The sequence below is a fragment of the Oryzias latipes genome, chromosome 13 (assembly GCF_002234675.1).
Source record: "Oryzias latipes chromosome 13, ASM223467v1".
In the NCBI taxonomy this organism is placed as follows: Eukaryota; Metazoa; Chordata; class Actinopteri; order Beloniformes; family Adrianichthyidae; genus Oryzias; species Oryzias latipes.
Genome location: NC_019871.2, coordinates 32,453,985 through 32,477,648, shown reverse-complemented (window position 1 = coordinate 32,477,648; position 23,664 = coordinate 32,453,985). Strand labels below are relative to the sequence as shown.

The following is a 23,664-nucleotide window of genomic DNA, read 5'->3' as shown; positions in this document are numbered from 1 at the left end:
CTGCACATATCAGGAATAATTTTGGTCCCCTCTTCTTGTCAAATGACTTCTAAATCATTTAAGTCCAACTCCGATTATTGGTCATTGAATTAAAAACAAAGACGTACGTGGATCTATTTGTCTACAAGAGGATACATAGGAATGGAGCGGAGCAGGGAGCTTGTAGCCCACCGATTCCAGTTCCTTCGTCATTGCTACAGGCTTTTTCAATCTGCTTTTTTTTGTCTGCCCCTGTGGTTTTGGTGTTTTAACAGGTTATTGTACATTTTCTCTTGATGTAGGACATATATAAAAAAATGAAGCTTAGAATTGCATTTCTGAGTATCTCTTTATTTAAATACTCGCGACTTAAGGCCCGTACACACCGGGACGAATATTCGCCAGGCGTTAGTCGCCAGCGTTTTTCGTCACGTTTTTTGTGTTCACACCCAGGCGATTTTCGCTGACGGTGAGCCGAGCGAACATGCAATTTCATTCCCTGACATTAGATGGCGCTTAATGTAAAACAGAAATACTCCTGTACACAAGGTGGCGCTGCGCAACTTTACGCTTCTTAAAGTCGCTTTTCACTCAGAAGAAGAGAGCAAGTATTTACGCGCTTGTCAGAATAATACAAAGAAATCATGAATATTTCAAGCACCAGTAGCTCCAACTGGTGCTTGGTTCGGGGATATTTTAGAATGTCCGTCATTATTTCTTCGTGGCAGTGTAGATGCCACTTGGCATCTATCTTCTGGTATATGTGCTCATAAAGGCAGTTTTGTGTTTGAGCGCCCCCAAGTTGTGTTTTACTGTAACTTCAGAAGCTCCAGACACTTGTGCAAAAGCGCCATTCTCATTGGTCGAATAGATTTCGACGCGAGGCGTCAAAAAAAAAAACGAACCCGAGGCGTTTTTTTTGACGCTTTGACGGGTGGCGTTTTTTCGCGTCGGTGTGCACACTCACATTGGTGCCCTTTGTTTAGTCACGCGGCGTTAAACGTCGGCGAATATCGCGCGGAATTCGTCCCGGTGTGTACGGGCCTTTAGGAGCAGTCTAAAAATGGTCTGAAAAAGCTTGTAGTTGTGACGTAAAAACTACACTGGGCGGGCAACACGCTCACTGCTCCGCCCCTTTCTGATCATCCACTGTCAGACAAACGGATCCATTACCGTCTTTGTTTTCCTGATCTGAGCTGGAATCTGGATCAGAACTGGACGGATGGATAGATTTGATGTTGGTGGACATTTTTGTTGCACTGGTAAAGCTAGGTTGGGGGTGTGAGGGAGTGTAAACAGAAGGGTGATGGGAAGTGGGGAGAGCTTACTTCCCACCAATGCTTCCACCTGCAACTTGTAGGAAAATTTCTAATGAAATCCTGCTGCTCTGCAGAAACTATGTCCTAGAAAACTACAGGTTTTTGATTTTGCTTAAAAACAGCAGCATCATAAATGAATGACCACTAAGAACATTTCAGAAAATGATCAAAAAAGGATTGGAGTGGGACTTTAACATAAACTGGCAGTTAGTAATTCAATTAAATTCTCTTTTTTTCCAGATGAATCATTTACTGCAAACACAAATGAAAAATGAAAAGGCTAATTTCCTCCATCCATTTTCCAAACCCGCTTAATTCCTTTTGTAGTCACATGGTTGCCGGAGCCCATTCCAGCTAACGTTGAGCCAAGGTGGTCACTAGTCCATCCCAGGGCCACATAACAACGTACAGTCACATTCACACCTGGAACCGCTTAGAATCATCAATTAAGCGAGGAAGCCTTAGTGCCTGGAGAAAACCCACATATGCACGGGGGAAACATGCAAAAACCATCAAATATAAAATTGGTTCCATTTCAGGCTGAAAGTTCACTTCATTTCAGTTTGGATTATAAAAATAAAGCAAAGAGAAACGATGTGTTCAGGGTACCAAGGAAGCTATATTTATTTAACCTTAGCTTTGTATTGTTTTGTCATCCAGTTCAGAGTTTGGTTCTTCGTTAATATCTGATGTAAGAAACAGCCAAGTGAAGGTAATTGATGAAGGAAGTCATTTGGAGTAGAGGTGGTGATGGTGACTCCCAACGGTTTTCTTGCACGATATTTAACTTTTTATGTAGAAAGTGATTAACAACCTTTCTGGGTTTTGTTTTGATCTATAATCTTTGGACTCTCATACCCCTGTGTTAGGCATACTTCTGTTTTTCACCAAAACTGTTCGCTCTGCCCATTTTTTTGTGGGAGGTCCCAGTTGTTTGCTGGTAACTTAACAAACGTTGGCACTAAAGGTTAGCTTTCAGGGGTGCGTAAAAACAGTGACAAGGGGCGCAGTTTAGATAGATCGATAGATTGATAGAAAGGGTCTTTAATAATTCCAGAGGAAATTTTAAAATAGCCATCTGCTGACAATCATAAAACATACACACATTTAAACAATAAAGGTTAAAAAATCAATAGATTAAAAAAAGTTCAGCCAGTGCTGAACACAGACACAGAGGAAGCCAGTTTCAATTTTAAGTCAATGGTACAGACGCGATCAGAGGTCCAGCGGTGCAATTTGAGCGACGGGTGCGGCACAAAGGTCTGGCAGTAGTGTGATTTCAGCGGCGCTATGTGGTACACATCTGAACCGTCTGAACCAAATTGGCCAACAGTCAGGATCCTGGACCGTCTATCACAGGCCGGATGGAGCTGGAGCGATGAGGATTACTATGGCGGCTCCCGAGAGGCGAGCTGGTGGCCAGACAGAGACCTGCTGCTGGATGGGGAGCCAGCCTGCTCGAGCCTCCTGAACTTTAGGACATTTTTCTTATTTTCATCAAGGCAAAAATAAAAATGGTCCCCTGATTTTATTTTTACCCTCTCTGGTTAATGCAGGACAGCAAGCCTTCAGACTCTGTCAGAGAGGGAATACAAATGTGGAGAACACATTTGGGACTTTATTTTAAATACCAACAACAAAATCCTGATTGGACAAACTTAAAATAAGTGCGGGTAATGCAACAATGTGCCCTTCTCTCTTCTCCTGCACCTGAGCTGATGTGCATGCTGGAGGGGGCAGATCAGGGACCTTTTGTGTGCTGGACGGGGCAGATCAGGGAGCTTTTGCAATGCACATGTGCTCCTGGGTCATTGTGATGTCACAATAGCTCATTAATTCAAATACAGCGTCTTTGCAGCAGTTTGATTAACAGCGATTTAAAAGGATAAATACTCAGAAATGCAAAAATGAAATGACTTTTTTTTATCACATTTGTTCTCTCTCATAAGAAATATGCCACACGTAAATGTCAAACACTAGAAAAACATGATTATTTTTGTTGAAAGGGGACTTTAAAGGTTCCACAAAGATAAATAGAGCTTCTCCTTCAAATTGTGAAATACCACCATTGGGACACTATACCAGAAAATGATTTTCCCCAGAAGGAATTGGGGTGGTTTGCCCGGTAGAAATGTAACCGTTTACTATAGTTGTTCTTATTTGAAGTTTTTTTCTAAGGACATGGGTTTCATGTGTGGAGACAGTTTACCAGTGGGGGTGGTCAGGTATTTGCAGCTTTAACCACCGTGCATCCTTTGGTTACACACACCTGCTAAGCTGTTCTGTTTGCTAAGAAAGTTCTCAAATGTTTCCACGATTTGTCACCTCTTCAAACCGCAGGGAACAAACGGACTCAAAGCAGGGATTGTGCAATTTCTGTAGTGTAGAGTTAAAACGGCAAAAAAGGAATGGATCTTCACTGAGAGCAGTATCCATAAATGAATCCATTTAAACAATAAAAAAAAGTATTTTGTTTGTATTTCTATTAGATTTTACATTGCATTACAAAAAGTTCTACCTGCATCCAGTTTCAATTAACTGTTGTTTATCCTAGCTAAGCAAATGTGGTTTTAGAATGGAAATATGACGAACAAACTGACATTTAACAGAATATTGTGTAATTGAAATCAGTTGGTGAATGTTTGATTTGGAACTGAATTGACAAAATAGCTTGTAGTTATACCCAACACTAATCTGTTGCACTGTTCATGAGGCAAAAAAGGGGTAAGTAAACATTTAGTTCTACAATTATTGCAGTATTTGTTACACAAAAGTGTGAAAAATAAGTTGTACCTATTTTGCTTTTTCTTGGGATAAATATCAGCACTTAATGGATAGGATAATTTAGGATAGGATAATTTGATAAAGTAAAGTGCCATTTTTTTATGGCAACGCTGTGATCATGTCCTGGTGCAGATCAATTTGACATTATGCTTTGCATGCACAGAATTCAACACGTCAGAGGAAAAGGATTAGTTGTGTAGACGTGTTTTGGAAAGGCACACACGAAACTCGCATACTTCAACATGCTAGTTCAGCTAACCTCCTATTGCGTTGATTAGTGCTAAAGCTAAAAGGAGTGGCGCTTCACACCTTCAGTTATTGCAGCTGTGGTGCAGAAGTGGAGCGGCCAACCTCTGATTGGAAGTCCACAGGTTCGGTTCCCACCTTGCCCGTCAATGTGTCCTTGGGCAAGACATTGAACCCCACATTACTCCTAGTAGTTGTAGGTTGGCGCCAGTGTAGGTCAGCGGAGCTGCCATCAGTGTGTGAATGGGTGAATGGGACTGTGAATGTAAAGCTCTTTGGGGCTTTAAGTAAAGAAGGAAAGCGCTATACACCATTTACCATTATCTCCATCATCAGTTTGAGTGGGTAGGGGAAGAATTCAGATACGGCCCAAAAGCTCTTGACTTGAAGTTGTCCTTCCCTTCTCATTGCACATTGTATTAGTGTTGGGTTAGGTACTCAACCTGTAACACAACCTTTTTAGGAGGGTTCCACCCCACCAGGAGCCCTGAACTGGACCTTGTCCTCTGGCCCCAATTCTGGGTGCATATATCAGGTTCTCCTGGAATCTTCCCACCTTCCCTTTTAGGGTGTATTCAGACTGGAAACATTCTTAGTTCCGGATAGAGTCTGCTTTATTTGTTCTAGATCGAGTCCCGAACCTTGCGTTTGGTCTGTATTCAGACTGGCATCAAGCGGACCATTCTGTGATGGACCAAAGCTTGGAAACAAAATCCAGTGACTTTAGATCTGGGGGGTATTCCAGAAAGCAGGTTATGCTAGCTCCCACGATAAGTTTGAGGCTAAGGAAGTTGATAACCTCAGCTTTTGGTTCCAGAAATGGAGGTATGTTTCAGGGTAGGTCAAGTTACCATGGCAACTCATGCTCTGAACATAACCTGGTCCGGAGCAGGTTTAGTTGAAGATTAGTTTGTTTACAGAGAAGTGAAGCAGCATGGCGTGTCCATTTGAAGATGATTTAGTGGATGAAAAAGCTCAGATAATACTTTTTCCACCATGAGAGGATGATGAGACCACGTATGGATGTTGTATAAATAAACTTTTTTACTTTGATCTAACTTAATTATTTGCTTTAGTTAAGATAAATCATTTTTTTGTTAGGTCACCTTAAAAATAACACGTAGTTTTCAGACAATTATTTTCCTTTCGTTCAAATTAATTCAATTAAGTAGGTGTAACTTTGATGCTGCCGTTAGATCGGCACCGCAAGGGATTCTGGGATATCATTCCCTTTGCCTGTCTGGACGGATTTGGGTCTAAGTGTGGGTTTTTTACAAAATGTGTTTAGTTGTATAGCTGTTTTACTGTGTTTCACCGTGTTTTGCCGAGCTATTTTGTCCTACTATGCTTACGTCTCTGCACCATGAGTGAGAGTAAAGTAGAGGATGATGAGTTTATATAGCACCTCTACCACCTAAACCTGTTATGACAATGATGGAATATTCTGTGATGAATTTTTGCACTCCGTGCATTTTTTCCCCGTTCTTTTTATTGTTATAAAAATGAGCATATCTGCCGGCTCAAACTTAGACATATGAAAGTTCAAGAAATATAAGTAATTAAGATGGAAAAAAGATTAATGAAGTAATGTGACATTTAGTTAGATAAATACGTAAATTTGAGTTGTATAAACAATTATTGAGTTTGAATAAATTTAACTAAATTATCTTTCAGCCGTGTTACTTTTTTGATGGACTTATAATTTCTATCCGCCGTCATTAAAATCTCGGACTCCGTCTCACTTCCGTCTCAAGTGTCGCCCTTTTTTTTTTTTTTTTTCTCCACGCGTTTCCATGGTGACTCCAGAAATCGGCGATCTTTTGAGAATGTCTTTATGTACCGTGCGTTAGCCCAGGGTTACCAAGTCGAGCGTAATTACGCCAACTCATATCCGGTCTTTTGGAACCGACATACCCAGAGTAAGCAAGTTCAGGCGGATTTCAGCCAGAGTTCAGGCTTAAAGTCAGGGTAGTTTAAACATGCTTCCTGGAATACCCCCCTGAACTGAAGCAGCGACAACTGGGCGATGGCGGGTTGCACTCTGGGAAGTCTGCCAGTTCATCACCGGGCCAAATATGAATTCCTAAAATTAAAATCGTCATAAAAAAACATTTGTTTCTCATTAAAAAAAATACCAGAATAAATTACAAAATAATTCAGAACAAAAGGTTCATGAATCTAATCAAGAATCTATATAGATTCGTTTTAAGCACACCCTTGTCTGTATTTGACACCTAAAAAATACTATTTCTAAACTTTTCACAATCACTTTTTATATTCATGTTTTCATTATTTGAGTTTGTTAGCATGCATTTAATATCTGTCTTAGATACAAACTTGCACCTCAATATTAGTTCTTTTATCTAGTATGGGATTGTGGTGAGAGATTGTGTGGCTCTTTGCTTTAACAAATTGGGTTTAGTCAAATATCTGGTTGAAATGCTTTGGCTTGTAAGAATTGCAATAAAACATACCAGCTCTTGGAAATTGTGGAAAAGATTTCTTTGTTTTTACATTATTTTAATATTCAGTTTAATTTTCTAAAAACTTTCACAAAAGTGACATTTGTTTCAGGAGTTGGTTCCTTCTGGAAATACAGTTTCTTGATAGTTATTATTAGTGCCTTTTTGCACCTTTTTAGCCATCAATGATTGATCATTGGAGTTATTATAACTTTAAAATGTCTGTATTGATCATGGAAAAATGCACTTCGATATGAGGCTCCCTGTTCAAGGAAAAAAGCCTGAAGATAAAAACAGATTGTGCAGACCATTAAATGCTAAATGATTTCATTTTAGAAGCAAATACATGGAGGTTTGCATGTTTGGACAGATATTTTGGGTTGGGTTCTGCTATTTAGAAAGATTTCTGAATTCATCGAATCTATGAGTAAAATTAAGAGACGAGCTTCATCAGTTCAATACAATTTAATCCCAGTTACCAGATTGCTCAGGAACAAGCTACAGCACATTTTTATCTCTTGAAGACACAAAAAAAGTCTTCTTCTGATTCTTAAATCCCTACAAATGCCAGATGAAAAAATCCACTGTCAGTCTTTAAGCACTGTCATTTACACAGACACACATTGAGATGTGTGCTAGGAGGCTGTTTCAGCACTTGGGGAACTGCAGTCGGCATGTTTGATGCTGACTCTGTAGAACGTTAATGAAATCCCATTAAGAGCAATCCGTTGTTGACCGCGGCCCAGCCAGGGTTTTATGGGACCACAGGTCATTAAAAAAAGGCCAGCAGTGCTCTGGTGTTTGCACTGTGTAATGACTGTAATCCCTTCTGTGGCTAACACTTAATAGAGCCACTTTAAAATTTGCAGCCTCATATTTGAGTTGCTCTCCAAAGCAGTTGAAATGATTGTGTGCAAATGTGAGGAATTTTGGATGAACGATTTCAAGAGGAACTGCTGGGCTCTTTCTGTGGGATTTTTTTTAATGCTAAAACATTATTTTTTACCCCCTTATTTACTTGTTTGGGTTAAAACAAAGTCATATAACCTGTAAATAACAAATTACTGTTTCTATTTAGCAGCAACATTTCCTGCTGGTGTGAAAGGTATCGGTGGAAAACAACTGATTTAGGTGTTGCTATATTACAATTATAGCAACACTTAAAATAGAAGTCCACAAAGTCGTTTTCCACCGATACATTTGACACCAGCAGTTCATGACCATAAGAAGGAGGTCCCGAATACCAGCGGCTGCAATGAGCTTCCTCCGTAGGGTGGCTGGGCGCTCCCTTAGAGAAAGGGGTGAGAACCTTGGTCACCCGTGGAGAGCTCGGAGTAGAACCGCTTCTCCTCCACATCCAGAGGAGCCAGCTGAGGTGGCTCGGGCCTCCTGGACGCCTCCCTGGGGAGGTGTACCAGGCACGTCCCATTGGGCAGAGGCCCTGGGGAAGACCCAGGAAACGCTGGAGAGACTTGCGTCTCTCGCCTGGCCTGGGAACCCCTCGAGGTTCCCCTTAGAGGAGCTGGAGGAAGTGGTCAGGGAGAGGGAAGTATGGCAAGGCAAGTTTATTTGTATAGCACAATTCGTACACAAAGTAATTCAAGGTGCTTCACAAAACAGAAAAATGCATTAAAATCACAGTACATCATAGAAATAATCAACGTAAAATTTACTTTAAAAGAAAAGAAAAAATTTGAAAATTGATTTAAAAAGAAAGGAAGGACAGGAAAGAAAAGTGCAGATAGGACCTTTCAGTCATATACACGGCTAAACAGAAATGTTTTAAGTCTAGATTTGAACATGAACACAGAAGAGGCCTGTCTTACGACTTCAGGGAGGCTGTTCCAGATTTTATCTGCAGAATATTGAAACGCTGATTCCCCTTGTTTAGTTCTGACTCTGGGAATCAACAGGAGGCCGGCCCCTGAGGTCCTCAGAGTACGAGATGGTTCATATGGCACTAACATGTCAGAGATGTACTTTGGTGCGCAGCCATGGAGAGACTTGTACACAAGCAGAGCTGCTTTGAAGTCTATTCTTTGAGGTACAGGGAGCCAGTGCAAAGACCTGAGCACATGACTAATGTGATCATACTTCCTGGTTCTGGTCAGGACTCGAGCAGCAGCATTCTGGATGTACTGAAGCTGTTTTACGGCTCGTTTGGAGAGACCGGTGAGCAGACCATTACAGTAGTCTAACCTACTGGAGACAAATGCATGAATAGGTATCTCCAGGTCTGGCTTTGACACTATGTTTTTGATTTTGGCAATGTTTTTCAGATGGCAAAATGCCGCTGATGTTACTGACTTGATATGGCTGTTAAAGTTCAGGTCAGAGTCCATGATTACCTCTAGATTTCTGACTTGAGTTGAGGGTTTAAGAGACAGAGAATGAAGGTAGCTGCTGACACTTTCTCTTTGTTTCTGTGGGCCAAAAATAATAACTTCGGTGTTGTTTGAATTTAGCTGGAGAAAGTTGTTCTGCATCCACGCACTGATCTGTTGGAGATAGTGGCTGAGTGAATCCACCGGCCCATATTCACCTGTTGTCAGTGACACATAGATCTGAGTATCATCTGCATAGTTGTGATAAGATATATTATTACTGCGTATGAACTGCCCTAGTGGCAGCATGTAGAGGTTGAACAGAAGGGGTCCAAGGATCGATCCCTGGGGCACACCACAAGTCAAGGCCATGTAGTCTGAGTCTGGGCATCTCTGCTTAGACTGCTGCCCCCATGACCCACTACCGGGTCTACCATCTACCGGAGGAAGATGGATGGATGAATGGATGGATATATTACAGTTTCATCATAGGACAGTACCATTGACTTCAGAGCAATGTTTACTGAGTGAAACATATGACTTTTGTTTGCTTTTTTGTCATGTTTTCCCATTTTACAGACAGTCCTATGATTCCCTATGTTGATGTGACGGAAAAACAGAGAGTTCCTCCACATGCACGTGCATTGGATGGATGCTCCTCCCTGTGGAGAATGCTAAATAGAGATAGAGGGAGACAAGTTACTGGGGTAGTTTATCGTTCACATCTGAGAAGGATGTGGTGTAAAACGCTCCTCCTGGAAGAAGTTTCCACCCACATGTTTCTATACTTGCACACTGAAGGTTTGCCCTTTTTTTTCCTGCTGCACAGGCTGCTCTGAATGAAGATTATTCTTGATGGCAATTTTCTGTTTATTCCCCAAATGCCCTTATACCAGATGAATGATCCAGTGTTTTCCAAACTCAAGGGAAGCAGCACAGATATTCCATTGATATATTTTTAAAGCGACTTAACTTGCATGGTACAACAAGGGACGATAAAAGAATTTGACTATCTTATCTAATGTACAATGTATCCAATTCTCCTCCACTTTCCTGTCAAAACAATCTTGCATGCAATCGGCTTTCCCAGACCAAAAGGGTCAGCGCGAGGACAGACTTGGCATAGACACAACCACAGTGAATCATCTTACCTCAGACGACCTGCCATGCACCGAGTCTGTGTCGGTGCTAAAATGTAGCCTGTAGACGTGTAAGCCTGTGGTGCTACAAAGATGAGCTGAAACTGGAGCACGGCACCAGCATTTGCTCTAGTCCTAAATGCATCACATTTTACATATTCTTGATTCCAAAATATATACTACATTCATGAAATACTGAAATAAACAACAGATTCTTCTAACTTAGATGCAGATGCTGGATGTAAAGTACTGCAAAGCATTCATTGATGTATTCACCCATCCATCCATCTTCTAAACCCGATTTTTGTCCATTTCGGGTCTCGGGGCTGCTGGAGCCTATCCCAGCCACTCATGGGCGAAGGCATGGGATATCCTGGACAGTCTATCGCAGGGCCGCAATCCTACATCCATGCACACACATTCACACCTAAGGACAATCTAGAGTAAGCAATGAAGGCCGGGGGCAGGAAGCCGGAGTCCCCGGAAAAAACCCATGCATGCACAGGGAGAGCATGCAAACTCCACACAGAATGGTCATGCCATGTATACTTAACGCTAGGCCTGCACAATATACCGCAAATTTATCGTTATCGCAATATCCAGCTATGCAATATGCATATCGCAAAAGACAGCAGAAATTGCAACAAATCATAAACCTTAAATTTGTTAAAACAACCTTAAGGCAGCTTGAAGCATTTAACGAATCAAATAAATCCCTTTCATGCATTTGACCAATCGGGTTGACGTTTTCACCTTGTTGACCAATTGGAAGGAGGCCTATTAGTATTATGTTAGATGTTTGTCATCTATGTCGTCGAGGGTCATTTGTAGTATAATTTTTAAACTGTTGCAATGAAATGGGAATGATGTTTTTGGTTGTTTTGCTATTGCGTTTTATACCGCAAATTATTCCATTATCGCAATATTAATCTCAAATATCGCATATCGCGAGTTTTCCTCTTATCGTGCAGCCCTACTTAGCGCTTTTCTACCTTCATTAATGTCTGAAAGCCTTTATGGCAAGCAGTATCTTTTCACACATTTGCACACTGGTTCTGCCAATAGCTGTCAGGAACAACCTGGGGTTCAGTGTCAAGCTCAAGAACACATTGACACATGAGCAGACAAGGTGGGAACTGAACATGCCACCTTCCGATCAGAGGTTGCTTTATCTGGCTCTACCTCTTCGCCACAGCCAGCCCACTAATTATTTGATTGCAGTGCATTTTTTGTCAATGTGCTTTGTTTTGTAAGAAAAATTAGCATTCAGTCCATGGAAGAAAAGATATTTATATAAATTCTATTAAATTACTATTGGATTGATTTAATGCTAAATCTCCTCACAAACATAAAACATGTTTACGGTGGTCTCTTGTTTATTACGGAAGTTGTTTTCAAAATAATAGTTGCAAAGAATGATGTAATTGTAGTGAATGACGAAAACCTTCATGCTGCCTGTTGATTATCAAGCCTTTAATAGCAGATGGTCAGATGACCACATTTTGTCTGACGGATATTCAACCGGATCAGTAAAAGTTCTTGGCAGAAGCTTTGAACTTTGCCAAATTTGAACAAGCAGGAAACATTTAGCTTTTCAGTCGATTTGGCCTATTTGTTGAATCCCTGCTCAATCTTTCCATGTGTGTGGTTGATATCGTCAAGCCTTTTAAAAGATTGTGGTTAAATGTTTAATTTGACTTTTTTAAATTCATTAAGTTTTAGGGTATGTTTCTTTGGTTTAAATCTCATGTATGGGAAGTTTGATTGTGTATTTCACTTGCTGTGAAAATGTTTTATGTGCCATTTCAAAAAGTTTGTGTTTTTAAATATGTGAAAAGTAAATTTGGCCACTCATCCAAAAAGCTTTTTTTGCACTGTAAAAATATTCATTCACTCTCACAAAGTACCATCGTTTTATTCCAACATCACTTCAACGGTTTGACAGTTTTTGCAATTGAAAATCTCTTGTTCTGTTTAAAAGAAAGCATTTCTCTGCAGGTCTTAAAAAGTACCACATGATGACTTTTGCCACTTGGACATGTTTTCTTTTTTAATGTGACATTGACCATACTGTACATATACAGTGTCCCCTCGTTTATCGCAGGGGTTACGTTCTAAAAATGACCAGCGATAGGTGAAATCCGCAAAGAAGGGTTATAGATGCTTTAAGGTTGTAAAAAGCCTTCACTAAATAGTCTACATGCTTTTCTCAGACAGACCTGAACATTTTCACACTTGACATCCGATTGGTCACATAAAATAAATGGATTTATGTGATTCGTTAAATACTTCAAGCTGCCATAAGATTTCTTTAGCACATTTAAGGTACGGTAATCACTTATAGCAATTTTCACCGTCTTTTGCGATATGCCTATTGGACAGCTTGATATCGCGATAACAATTGGAGAAGACGGTGTTTATTAATTTAATTAAAACCTTAGACCCCAGATATGAGCTGTATGTTAATCCTTTAGAAAATGGTGCTACTCTCAAGGTCTAGACTACAAAGTGTGACTTAAAACACAGCTGGGACTTTGATTCCAAGAGTGAGTTCATTTATTTATTATTCATCCCAGAAACGGGGGTTACATTTGTCTTGCATTTACTTAAATAAATCAAAATTTGCTTTAAGTTGTCTGCGTTTGTACTTATTGCTTTCCTTAAGCAAGGGGGGAAAAATCGGGGGAAAAAATCGGAAATCGAATTAAGCCATATCGCCCAGCCCTACCTCATAGGTGCACTTCAACCGCGAGAAACAGAATGTAAAGAAAGAATAGACAGTAACAGACGGTGTCCTTGCACAGTGTAGTCGGCTGCGGTGTGAACCCAAAAGTTGGGGCCAGAAAAATATTAGTCATAGCAGAGCATTTAAGGAGAAACATAGACTTTCTCAGTCCATGAACCAAAGAAACTGTATGCCAGAAATAAAAGACTTTAAAAAAAGTTTGGAAGATCCAGGTATTTTTAAAAGTAGGCCACCCCACCTATCTGTGCTCAGCAGAAACAAAACAAGCTCAAAATGACACACAACGTGACTGTCATAAATAAATCGAATCCGCTTTGGAAAGTCTGGCAGTGCCGTGGATAGCACTTTATTTTTCTCTCTTTTTTTTGTCTTTCATTCTTCCTTTGTCCCAGTTTGTGCTAAAATCAGAAATAGAACAAGTAGGCAAGAAATGTATAACTGAAAAAAAGAACAATAGAAAAGAAGAAAATGGCAATTGCAAAAAATAAAAAAGGCTAAAGCACAGCTGTTTTTTAACAAATGATGGATTTTTATGGTTGGTGTTGGGCAAAAATTACAGGCGGTTTAACTTTTTTTGTCAGGTCTTAGTCTTTAAAAGATATGACTATATTACCTATATTAACTAGAGCTAGGTATCGCCAATAATTTCCAGGATTGATTTGATTCGATTCATCAGAGCCTGGATCCATTTTTCTTTTCTTTGATTTCTTTCATCCATTTGATTCGATGTTAAATTTACACCCGCTTTACAAATTTAGACCTATTTGTGTAGACACATATGAATAATACATGTTTTGAAGACATTCATATGAATCTGATACAGTCTACATACTGTAAAATGTATAAGTAAAATAATAAACCGATGATTATCACCTCAGTGTTTCATAGTTTTTCGAAAGGAGAAGCTCCAACAGAATGTGCAGATCATTAACATTGTAAAGGCTCTAAACTAGCTCACATTATAAAAATAAGTGTTATGCTTCTCCTGGAGGACGTTTCAGTTTGTCCACTAGGTGACGCTGGCGCTATAGCATTAAACTTCAATCCAGAAGATTTGAGCAAAAAAATGTGCTTTAAACCATAGATGGTTATTTAAAAATAGTTTCCTTAAAAGAGATTGGAGAATTCCTGCCTGTGATTATCATATGTCTGTGGCAGCCAGCCAGGCCTTTATTAGTGACAGTCGTCTATTGGAAACCAGTGTTTATTCCAGACAGAACAGTGATGGCTAACAGGTTCATTTTGTGGGGAAATTCGGTCAAGAAATGCAGAGGAAAAACACCAGGTGAACATTTAAGGATTTATTAAAACGATTAGACCATTTTATCATATAATGATTAGCGAACGCTTCTTTTCCCTTTTAGCATCAACCTCCGTATCAAAAATCCTCTTTTCTTTCATGCAGATCATTTTCCTGGAGACACGCGCACCTTTCCGTCTTTGCTCAATAACCCATGTTCAAACAAGTTTTTCAATTCGTCACTGGCTTTCTTTGCAGCTTCACCAGGAAATCGTTTGCTCCTTTTTCTGCAGTCGTCGTCTCAATATCACCCATCTGCTTGCGCCATTCCTGGTGTCTAAAGTAAAGTGCACCTGGTAGGCCCTGCGTTTTTTTGGAGATCAGCGTCTATTAGAGATCGGTGTCTATTGGAAGATAAGCTGTATGTAAAGCTGTTCATTTAGTCAGCAATGTATGTTTACGTCGACAGAGTGTTAGTATTAAGGCCTGTTCACACCGGGACGAATTTCGCCTGCGATTTTCGCCGACTTTTAACGCCTCGTGACTAAACAAAGGGCACCAATGTGAGTGTGCACACCGACGCGAAAAAACGCCACGCGTCAAAGCGTCACTTTTTAAAAAAACGCCTCGGGTTCGCTTTTTTGGTTTGACACGTCGCGTCGAAATCTATTCGACCAATGAGAATGGCGCTTTTGCACACGTGTCTGGAACCTCTGAAGTTACAGTAAAACACAACTTGGGGGCGCTCAAACACAAAACTGCCTTTCTGAGCACACATACCAGCGAAGAAGATAGACGCCAAGTAGCGTCTACACTGCCGCGAAGAAATAATGACGGACATTCTAAAATATCCCCAAACCGAGTACCAGTTGGAGCTACTGGTGCTTGAAATATTCATGTTTTCTTTGTATGATTCTGACAAGCGCGTAAATACTTGCTCTCTTCTTCTGAGTGAAAAGCGACTTTAAGAAGCGTAAAGTTGCGCAGCGCCACCTTGTGTAAAGGAGTATTTCTGTTTACATTAAGCGCCATCTAATGTCAGGGAATGAAATTGCATGTTCGCTCGGCTCATCGTCAGCGAAAATCGCCTGGGTGTGAACACAAAAAACGTGGCGAAAAACGCTGGCGAATAACGCCTGGCGAATATTCGTCCCGGTGTGTACGGGCCTTTAGCCGTCCTATGGGACATTCCATTACGTTAGGTCACCAAAAAAGGAAAGGGATTAAAAGACAGATCTTTACTCTGATGGATCGATTATGGATCTATTAAGATTGGACCGATTCAGATTGATTAAACAATTTTATCAACTCAGTTAAAATTAAAAATGGTAATATGAATATATTTGTTCCCTGGAGAGTTGTAATAAGATTTGCCCAGTGAAAGACTAAAGTTGCTACACATTTTATTATTGTTATTGCTCCTTGCTCCTTCAAAGCTGCTGTTCAGACAGCTCGGTGCTCTTGCCAGAGTTAAATCATCAACAGGATTTGGGTAAACTTCTCACTGCCAAAATGCTGACTCAATTTTATTTCACAATTTCTCAAATTGATTCCTTTTACAGTCTTACACGATTCTGTTTAACAAATCGTTGTGCAAATTCCACTGCAAATCACAAACCCTTTTCCTACAGTCAGGAACATAAATATTTGGACAGAGACACATTCTTTCTAATTTATTTTCTGTACATCACCACAGTAAATTTTAAATAAAACAACTCAGATGACATTGAAGTGCAGACTTTCAGCTTTTATTCCATGGGTTGATGAAAAAGATTGCATAAAAATGTGAAAAAACTAAAGCATTTTTTAAACACAATCCCTTCATTTCATGGGCTCATAAGTAATTGGACAATTGACTTCCATGCTATTGCATGGGCAGGTGTGGGCAATTCCCTTGTTATGTCATTATGTGCAGATAAAAGGCCTGGAGGGGATTAGAGGACTCGTGCTTGCATTTGGAAGATTTTGCTGTGAACAGACAAGCTGAGAAAACAGAAAAAAACCATGCTAGAAATTGCCGCAGTATTAGGAGTGGCAAAATCAACAGTGTGGTACATCCTGAGAAAGAAAGAAAGCTCTGGTGAACTCAGAAACGCAAAAAGACCTGGACGTCCACGGAAGACAACAGTTGTGGATGATGGCAGAATCATTTCCATGGTGAAGAGGAACCCGTTCACAACAGCCAACCAAGTGGACAACACTCTCCAGGAGGTAGGCGGATCAATATCCAAGTCTACCATCAAAAGAAGACTGCATGAAAGTAGATCCAGAGGGTACACTGCAAGATGCAAGCCAGTCATAAGCCTCAAGAATAGGAAGGCTAGACTGGACTTTGCTAAAAAGCATCTAAAAAAAGTTCTGGAAAAACATTCTTTGGACAGATGAAACCAAAATCAACCTCTACCAGAATGATGGCAAGAGAAAAGTCTGGAGAAGGCGTGGAGAAGCTCCTGATCCAAAGCACACTCCATCATCAGTAAAACACGGTGGAGGCAGTGTGATGGTCTGGGCCTGCATGGCTGCTAGTGGCACTGGGACACTAGTGTTTATTGATGACACAGGAAGCAGCAGAAAGAAGCAGCCCAATGAATTCTGAGGTGTTCAGAGACAAACTGTCTGCACAGATCCAGGTGAATGCAGCCAAACTGATTGGACGGCGTTTCATAATCCAGATGGACAACGACCCAAAACATACAGCCAAAGCAACTCAGGAGTTTATTAAAGCAAAGAAGTGGAATATTCTTGAATGGCCAAGTCAGTTACCTGATCTTAACCCAATTGAGCAGCATTTCACTTGTTGAAGACTGAACTTCAGACAGAAAGGCCCACAAACAAACAGCAACTGAAAGCCGCTGCAGTAAAGGCCTGGCAGAGCATTCAGAAGGAGAAAACCCAGCATCTGGTGATGTCCATGAGTTCAAGACTTCAGGCTGTCATTGCCAACAAAGGCTTTTAACCAAATATTAGGAATGACCATTTTGTTTTCAGTTATTTCATTTGTCCAATCACTTACGAGCCCATGAAATGAAGGGATTGTGTTTAAAAAAATGCTTTAGTTATTCACATTTTTATGCAATCTTTTTGTTCAACCCATGGAATAAAAGCTGCAAGTCTGCACTTCAATGGCATCTGAGTTGTTTTACTGAAAATTCACTGTGGTAATGTACAGGAACTAAATTAGAATGTGTCTGTCCAAATATTTATGCTCCTGACTGTATATCTAGACTGAGCAGCAATTCCCTGTACGTCATTCAAACTTCAGTAATAGACAAACTACATACAGTAGCATTTAGATTCACACACGGTCGCTACTGTAGAACTTGAGGGCTTGCACTCTGCAGGTTCCGTCTTGGACGGTGGGTCTGCACTGTCCGCTCAGCAAGTTTAGAAGCATCCTCCAATCTGGACGAGTGTGTTTGTTTGTGTGCCCACGCAGCCTTTTCTCCTTAGAAAAGCTCAGTCGGCGTGCTGTGTAAGGGTGGGCGGCGTTGCACTGCTTGGGTTAAGTCCTTGAGCGTGCTCCGTCCTAAGCCCCTCCCCCTGTTTCCCTTTTTTCCATCTTTACTTTTAGCAGCTGTTCTGGTGTCTTTGCTGGGAACTGGAGCCAGTGTGTTTTCCCCAGCAGGAACTCGGCCACATAGATTTTTTTTCTTGTCTGCCCGCCATGCTCCACACTTATCTGCCTGCTGACTGTTCTGGCCTCCTTTTGGACGACAAACTGAGGAGTGACTATTCCCGCTTTGCTACTTGGCTGCTGTGATTTTGTTAACGTTGCCATGTAAGAACCGCCTGACTTTTCACTTTTTACTGTGTTAAATTTACGTTGGAGTTTCCTAAATTAACTATTTTATTTCTAATAGTTACAATATCTAAACATTCTAGCCTCACTTTATAAAGACAAGATTGAATATCTTTGATTTTTCTTTTGTGTCCTGGTAAGCTTGATTCTTAGTAGTTTATCTTAAACAGAATTGGGAGGCAAAAACGGTAAAAGTCAATGTTTCCTTTCATAAAATTGGTGTTGTTTTCTTGGGAAGCTGTCTCATAAAAAACTCCAGACCTCAAGGAGCGCATTCCTGAATGCTTTACAACATACTCTGCTCTGGCATATTCTACTTGGCTGGACACACTTGAACCAGGTAATCATGTCATGACTTGGGTTTGGATATCTGGAAACCATGCAGACACACCGGCCCTTGAGGCCTGGAGTTGGCCATCCCTGGATGCTAATTCTTTGCTCAACTTATAAATGGTTATTTTGAAAACAGAACACAATATTCAGCACCAACATATTTTTAACACAGTACTTCTAATACCATAATTTAGTAATTTGGTACATTATGTCCTCAGATGTCAGTAATATTATTTAAACCAGGTCAAAATAAGGGACGTGCCTCTCCCTCTGTACTTTCGTGATGCTGTAATAACGTGACTTAATCCATGATGTTAACAGGACTTCAAGGATTAGAGTTCCACAAGTGCATCTGACATGGAAGGAAAATGAACCATATAGAGGAGAAATGACTGCAATAGTCAAAAACAAAATCACCAGCAGAGAATCCGTCATGGATCAAGGCTTAGCTCATCTGGTTAAGCAGGTGCACCGTGTGTAGGAATGAATGCAGCTGGTTTTAATTTCCTGCTTGTAACCCTTTGACCCTTTTCGTTGCCCTCAGTCTCTGCCCTGGTTTAAAAAAAAGTCTAAAAAAACCTTCTAGAACACAGAAAAATAATCCGGTGTAGCATTAAACTAATTTGTTCATTGTTCTATGCATTCCAAATTTAGCTGCCTTGTTAAAGCTGTTACGGATTCTTGCCAGCCTGGACTTGAATGAAGACACCAATCTACACTGATTATGTTGCTGTCATGCTGCATATCCCATAGGCGTTTGTCAGATGGGTCAGGTACACACACAGACATGAACATAGGTCCATTCTGGGAGCTCTCATCAGAAAATATGATTTATTCCTTCAACAATTGCTTCTAGTTTAGTACACATCAGTGTATTCACTACCAAACTTTTGTAAAAGTGTGCATTCCTAGCACAGATGAATGTCCGTTTTTATGCTATAGACCAGGGGTCGGGAACCTTTTTGGCCAAGAGTGCCATAAACGCCACATATTTTTAATTGTAACTTTGAAAGAGCCATACAATAATGTGGTGTCTCTTTCCCACACTGAGGCACGGAGACTTAACCTCTTTTAAGGTTCTTTATTCTGGTTACTGCAGACCGCAACAAACGCCGAAAAATTAATTCAGCAACTCCTGAATCTATCCCGCTGAGACGAGAGCGCTTCTCCCAACTTTATAGTCCCTCACTGCCGCGTCAGCCCTCCCATTTCCCTTATTCGGCCTATAGCTGAACCCCATTGGTCCAAATTACCTAACAACAGGCTGAGCAACAGAACTGAGAGCCAATCAGATCTCTGCTTGATGCGTTCATTGAACTCCAGAACTTATAACGCGGCCCAACAGCCACCCAGCCCAACTCAGTCCGCGACAATATGTTTAAAACTAAATATACAAATGAATGTGTGAATTTGATGTAATTTCAACACTTTTAAAGTACAATAAGTCTGTGGATTCTTTTTAATAACATTGTTATGCTGTTGCTAATAAATGGTGAGTATTTCTCGTGGTAGTTTTGCTGATGGTCTAGTCTGGTTTATTATACGTGGTGAGTTTCTGCTTCATGCAGGCGTTGAGACTTTAAACGTGATCGTAGGTCTGAATGTTCTGTAGATGTGAGAGACTGCTCACATGCAGACGCAGAGACAAACACACACTCACACGCTGCAGTGAGTGACGGGTAGCGGGTTTTACGTTTTTATAATCCCTGCACGATTCACATGCTGCCGGTCCCCACAACCCCTCACCTCCACCCTCTGCTTTCTTGTTCACACCTCCCGTCCCAGCAACTGAAAGAGCGCGCAGTATTAGGCACGGCAATTCACAGGTTTCCAGCTGGTACAAACTCTGAGAAAAATTAGATAATAGTAAACTGATATGCGGTGCAGATTTTTATCCCCAGGCACCGATACTATTGCGCGCCTCTGGCATCGCATCGCGCACGAGAAGGACTGGTCTAATGGAAAAAAAAAAGTATCATTAAAAATTTGTCTGCGAGCCACATGTGACCATCAAAAGAGCCATATATGGCTCGCGAGCCATAGGTTCCCGACCCCTGCTATAGACCTTTGTATGTTGAACTCCATTAGAGTCTCTGCATTAGTAGAGACATAACGCTCTGTGTGCATCTGCATGAGTGTGTTTATGTTCAAGTTACTTCACGCTACCATCACATTCTTTCACTGGCCTAAGACAGCACATTTAGGTTGTCTATTCGGGTTCAACAGGCACACATAGTGCCAGTTTTTCTATTTTGTATTCACCAGAGTTTTCCTGGAGTTGGAGAGTTTTTGGAACCATTTCGATGATTTTTTTAAAGCAGGAAAGCATTTAAAAATCTTGTTGGCTTTTAGCAGTTGTATTTCTATTAAATGCAGCTCTTAATTAAAATAATAGTAAACCACATCTGATGTGTTTAGAACTTCTTTTTGTGTATTTCCTCCATTTCCTGTCTTGACACCTTTTCCCATTCGTTTCCTTTCCATCCGTCATCCTCCTTCGTGTTTTCTTACCTCAGTGTCTCATAACGAACACTCACAAACTGTGAGTTTGTGCATGCAGCTTTCCTTCAGTCTTTTGCCACCCCCTTCGACCTCAAAGCAGCACCGACTTGTTGTGGTGTGACTTGCATTAACAGACAAAATAGGTTTCCTTGCTTTCTGTATTCTGCAGACGTGTGAAGCCTGCACGATGTATATTTTTAGTTGTACCTTTTTTTTGCACTCATTAAATTGTCCTTTGTACTTTATCATTCTTCACTCATCTGGGTGCAGTTCTTTTTTACCAAGTATTGTCAAACTCTTTTTTTTCTTCCCTATATTGCTTTTTTAAAATTCTAAACTAAAAATTGCGGTTTAGGTATACTGTATTGGTTGTTTGCACAAATGTCACTGTATAAAAACACATTTATAAGTGGTAGAAAACAATACACTTGATGTAAAAAATCCAGTATTATAGAACTATTTATCTAACTATTGCTTAGAGTGTATTCAGACTGGACATATTTGGTCTGCTTAAAGTGAACCAGAGTTTATTTCTCCAGGTAATCCAGAACAATTTTTCAGTCTGAATGCACCCAAACAGACTCTGTTCCGGGACCAGGAACCGCTCTCTGACCCATCGTTGGAGGTGGTCCTGGTTTGTTCCCAATCAGACTGAGCTTCGGTTCGCTCTGAGATTCCTCAGTCTGAATGCAATCCGTCCTCTGAGCCGAACAACTGGACCAAAACGGCCACCGTAGCTGATGTAAACAAAGTAGGGAAGAAGCAAATGAGCCCTGAACACATGTAAAGCAACTATTGTCATGTTATCTGACAGAAAAAAGGGTCCAACTGTTTATTTGTAAGAATGTTTATCTTAACATGCATTGATTGATGATTTCCCATCATCCCTTAGTTTACGCTCTCTCCCGCTAGCGGGGAATCTATAATGGTGATCAATATCTGAGCTATCCAGCCTTCCAGTTTAGACTCCAGCTCGCTCATTCATTCATCTTCTAAATCCGTTTCTTCCCTTTCGGGGTCACGTGGCTGCTGGAGCCTATCCCGGCCACTCATGAGTGAAGGCAGGGGACATCCTGGACAGGTCGCCAGTCTGTCGCAGGGCCACAATCACACACCCATGCACCCTCACACCCACACCCCCTGCCCTGTGGCAGCCACCCTGTAGGACAAGGCTGGAAAGTCTGTGTGTGTGTGTGTGGGGGGGTGGGGGGGGGGGGTGTTTTGACATCGGAATTTCTTTCGCGGCGGAACGTTTTACCTCCTCCAAAGGGAGGAACTAGAGAAAAAGTTTGAGAACCCCTGATTTGGAGCAACCAATCAACCTATGAAGCATTTCAGCACAGGTGGGGAAAACAAAGACATTCATGGATCTATTTGTCTGCAGGTGGATGCATCAGAATGGAGCAGAGCAGGGAACTTGTGGCCTGCTGGTTGTAGTTTCTGTGTAACAGCTACAAGCTTTTTTAAACAGTATTTTGTCATCTGCTCCTGATTCACAATGATTAAACAAATACTCAGAAACACAATTGTAATCCTAATTTTCTTTATTGTGTCCTCCATCGTGAGAAAAATGTCACTAGAATATTTTAAAAACGCCAAAAACAACATTCTTGTTGGAGTGGTTATTTAATTTGAAATTGCAATTCCCGATATTGAGGATGGAATATGCATACACGCATCTTCAGCAAGTTCCAAAGTATCAGTTAAAGTTGCTTTTTTGTATGTGTTTTTCAGAACTGAAGTTTCTCCTGGCTGAATACGGTGTGTGTCCCACCACTTCCTTAAACACAGGACATGAACTTGCAATCGAGCCCATGAGGTAACGTTGGGATCACCTGGCTCCTGGTTGCCACCCCCCCGACCTAATCCTTTTCCTCTGCCCTTCCTCTTTTGGACTCCTTAAGTCATGGGCCAGAAGATCTCGGGGGGCATCAAGTCGGTTGATGTTCGCGGGGAACCCCCATACCACCCGGTCCGTCATGAACTACAGGGCCCCGATTTTTGTCGGCCGCCACGGCTAGACTTATTGTTGGACATGCCACCAGCCAGCGCTGAGACCCAACTACGCCACGCCTGGAATCCCGACGACAGATCCCTTAATGTCTTTGTCAAAGAAGACGACAAGCTGACGTTTCATCGACACCCTGTAGCACAAAGTACAGACTGTATCAGAGGAAGGGTGGGCTACACCAGGGGTCTCCATGTATGGAGGATTCACTGGCCAGTCAGACAAAGAGGCACCCATGCTGTGGTGGGGGTGGCCACAGCAGAAGCACCTCTACATTCGGTAGGCTACACGGCTCTGGTGGGCTCAGACTCGGAGTCCTGGGGTTGGGACCTGGGCCGGAACAGACTTAATCACGATGGAAAGAACAGACCTGTTTCTTCATGTGCCCCCACTTATCCAAGTTTTCTAGAGCCAGATGAGTCGTTTGTGCTCCCAGACTGTCTGACCGTGATATTGGACATGGATGAAGGGACGCTGAGCTTTATGGTCGATGGACAGTATCTCGGAGTGGCTTTCAGGGGGCTGAAAGGCAAAAGACTGTACCCCATTGTCAGTGCGGTGTGGGGGCACTGCGAAGTGTCGATTCGCTACGTCAATGGACTTGATCGTAAGTACACACAACAGTGACAGAGCTGAATTTAATGAGCTATTGTGATGTGATTTTAAGGGTTCCTGCTGTGTCTTAAAAAGTCTTAAAAGCCTTGAATTTGAACATTTTGAAATGAGGCCTTAAAATGCATTTTAAAAAGTCTTACAAGTTGATATCTTGGTCTCTAAAAAAGT

At 41.2% G+C, this 23,664-nt stretch overlaps 1 protein-coding gene across 3 annotated transcripts in view; it reads left to right on the top strand.

The window, feature by feature from the left end:
* The window catches only part of LOC101166894 (SPRY domain-containing SOCS box protein 4), a 33,613-nt gene that overhangs the window by 1,497 nt on the left and 8,452 nt on the right, over positions 1 to 23,664 (top strand). The window contains exons 2-3 of one of the 3 annotated variants that reach the window (XM_004075961.4): positions 22,608 to 22,692; positions 22,778 to 23,488. In XM_004075961.4, the coding sequence (XP_004076009.1) occupies positions 22,780 to 23,488 (709 nt within the window). In that variant the 5' untranslated portion in view covers positions 22,608 to 22,692; positions 22,778 to 22,779. Of the gene's footprint in view, positions 1 to 17,855; positions 18,018 to 22,607; positions 23,489 to 23,664 lie in introns of those variants that run through there. The other 2 variants (XM_020708540.2, XR_002291598.2) reach the window with 2 other exon arrangements.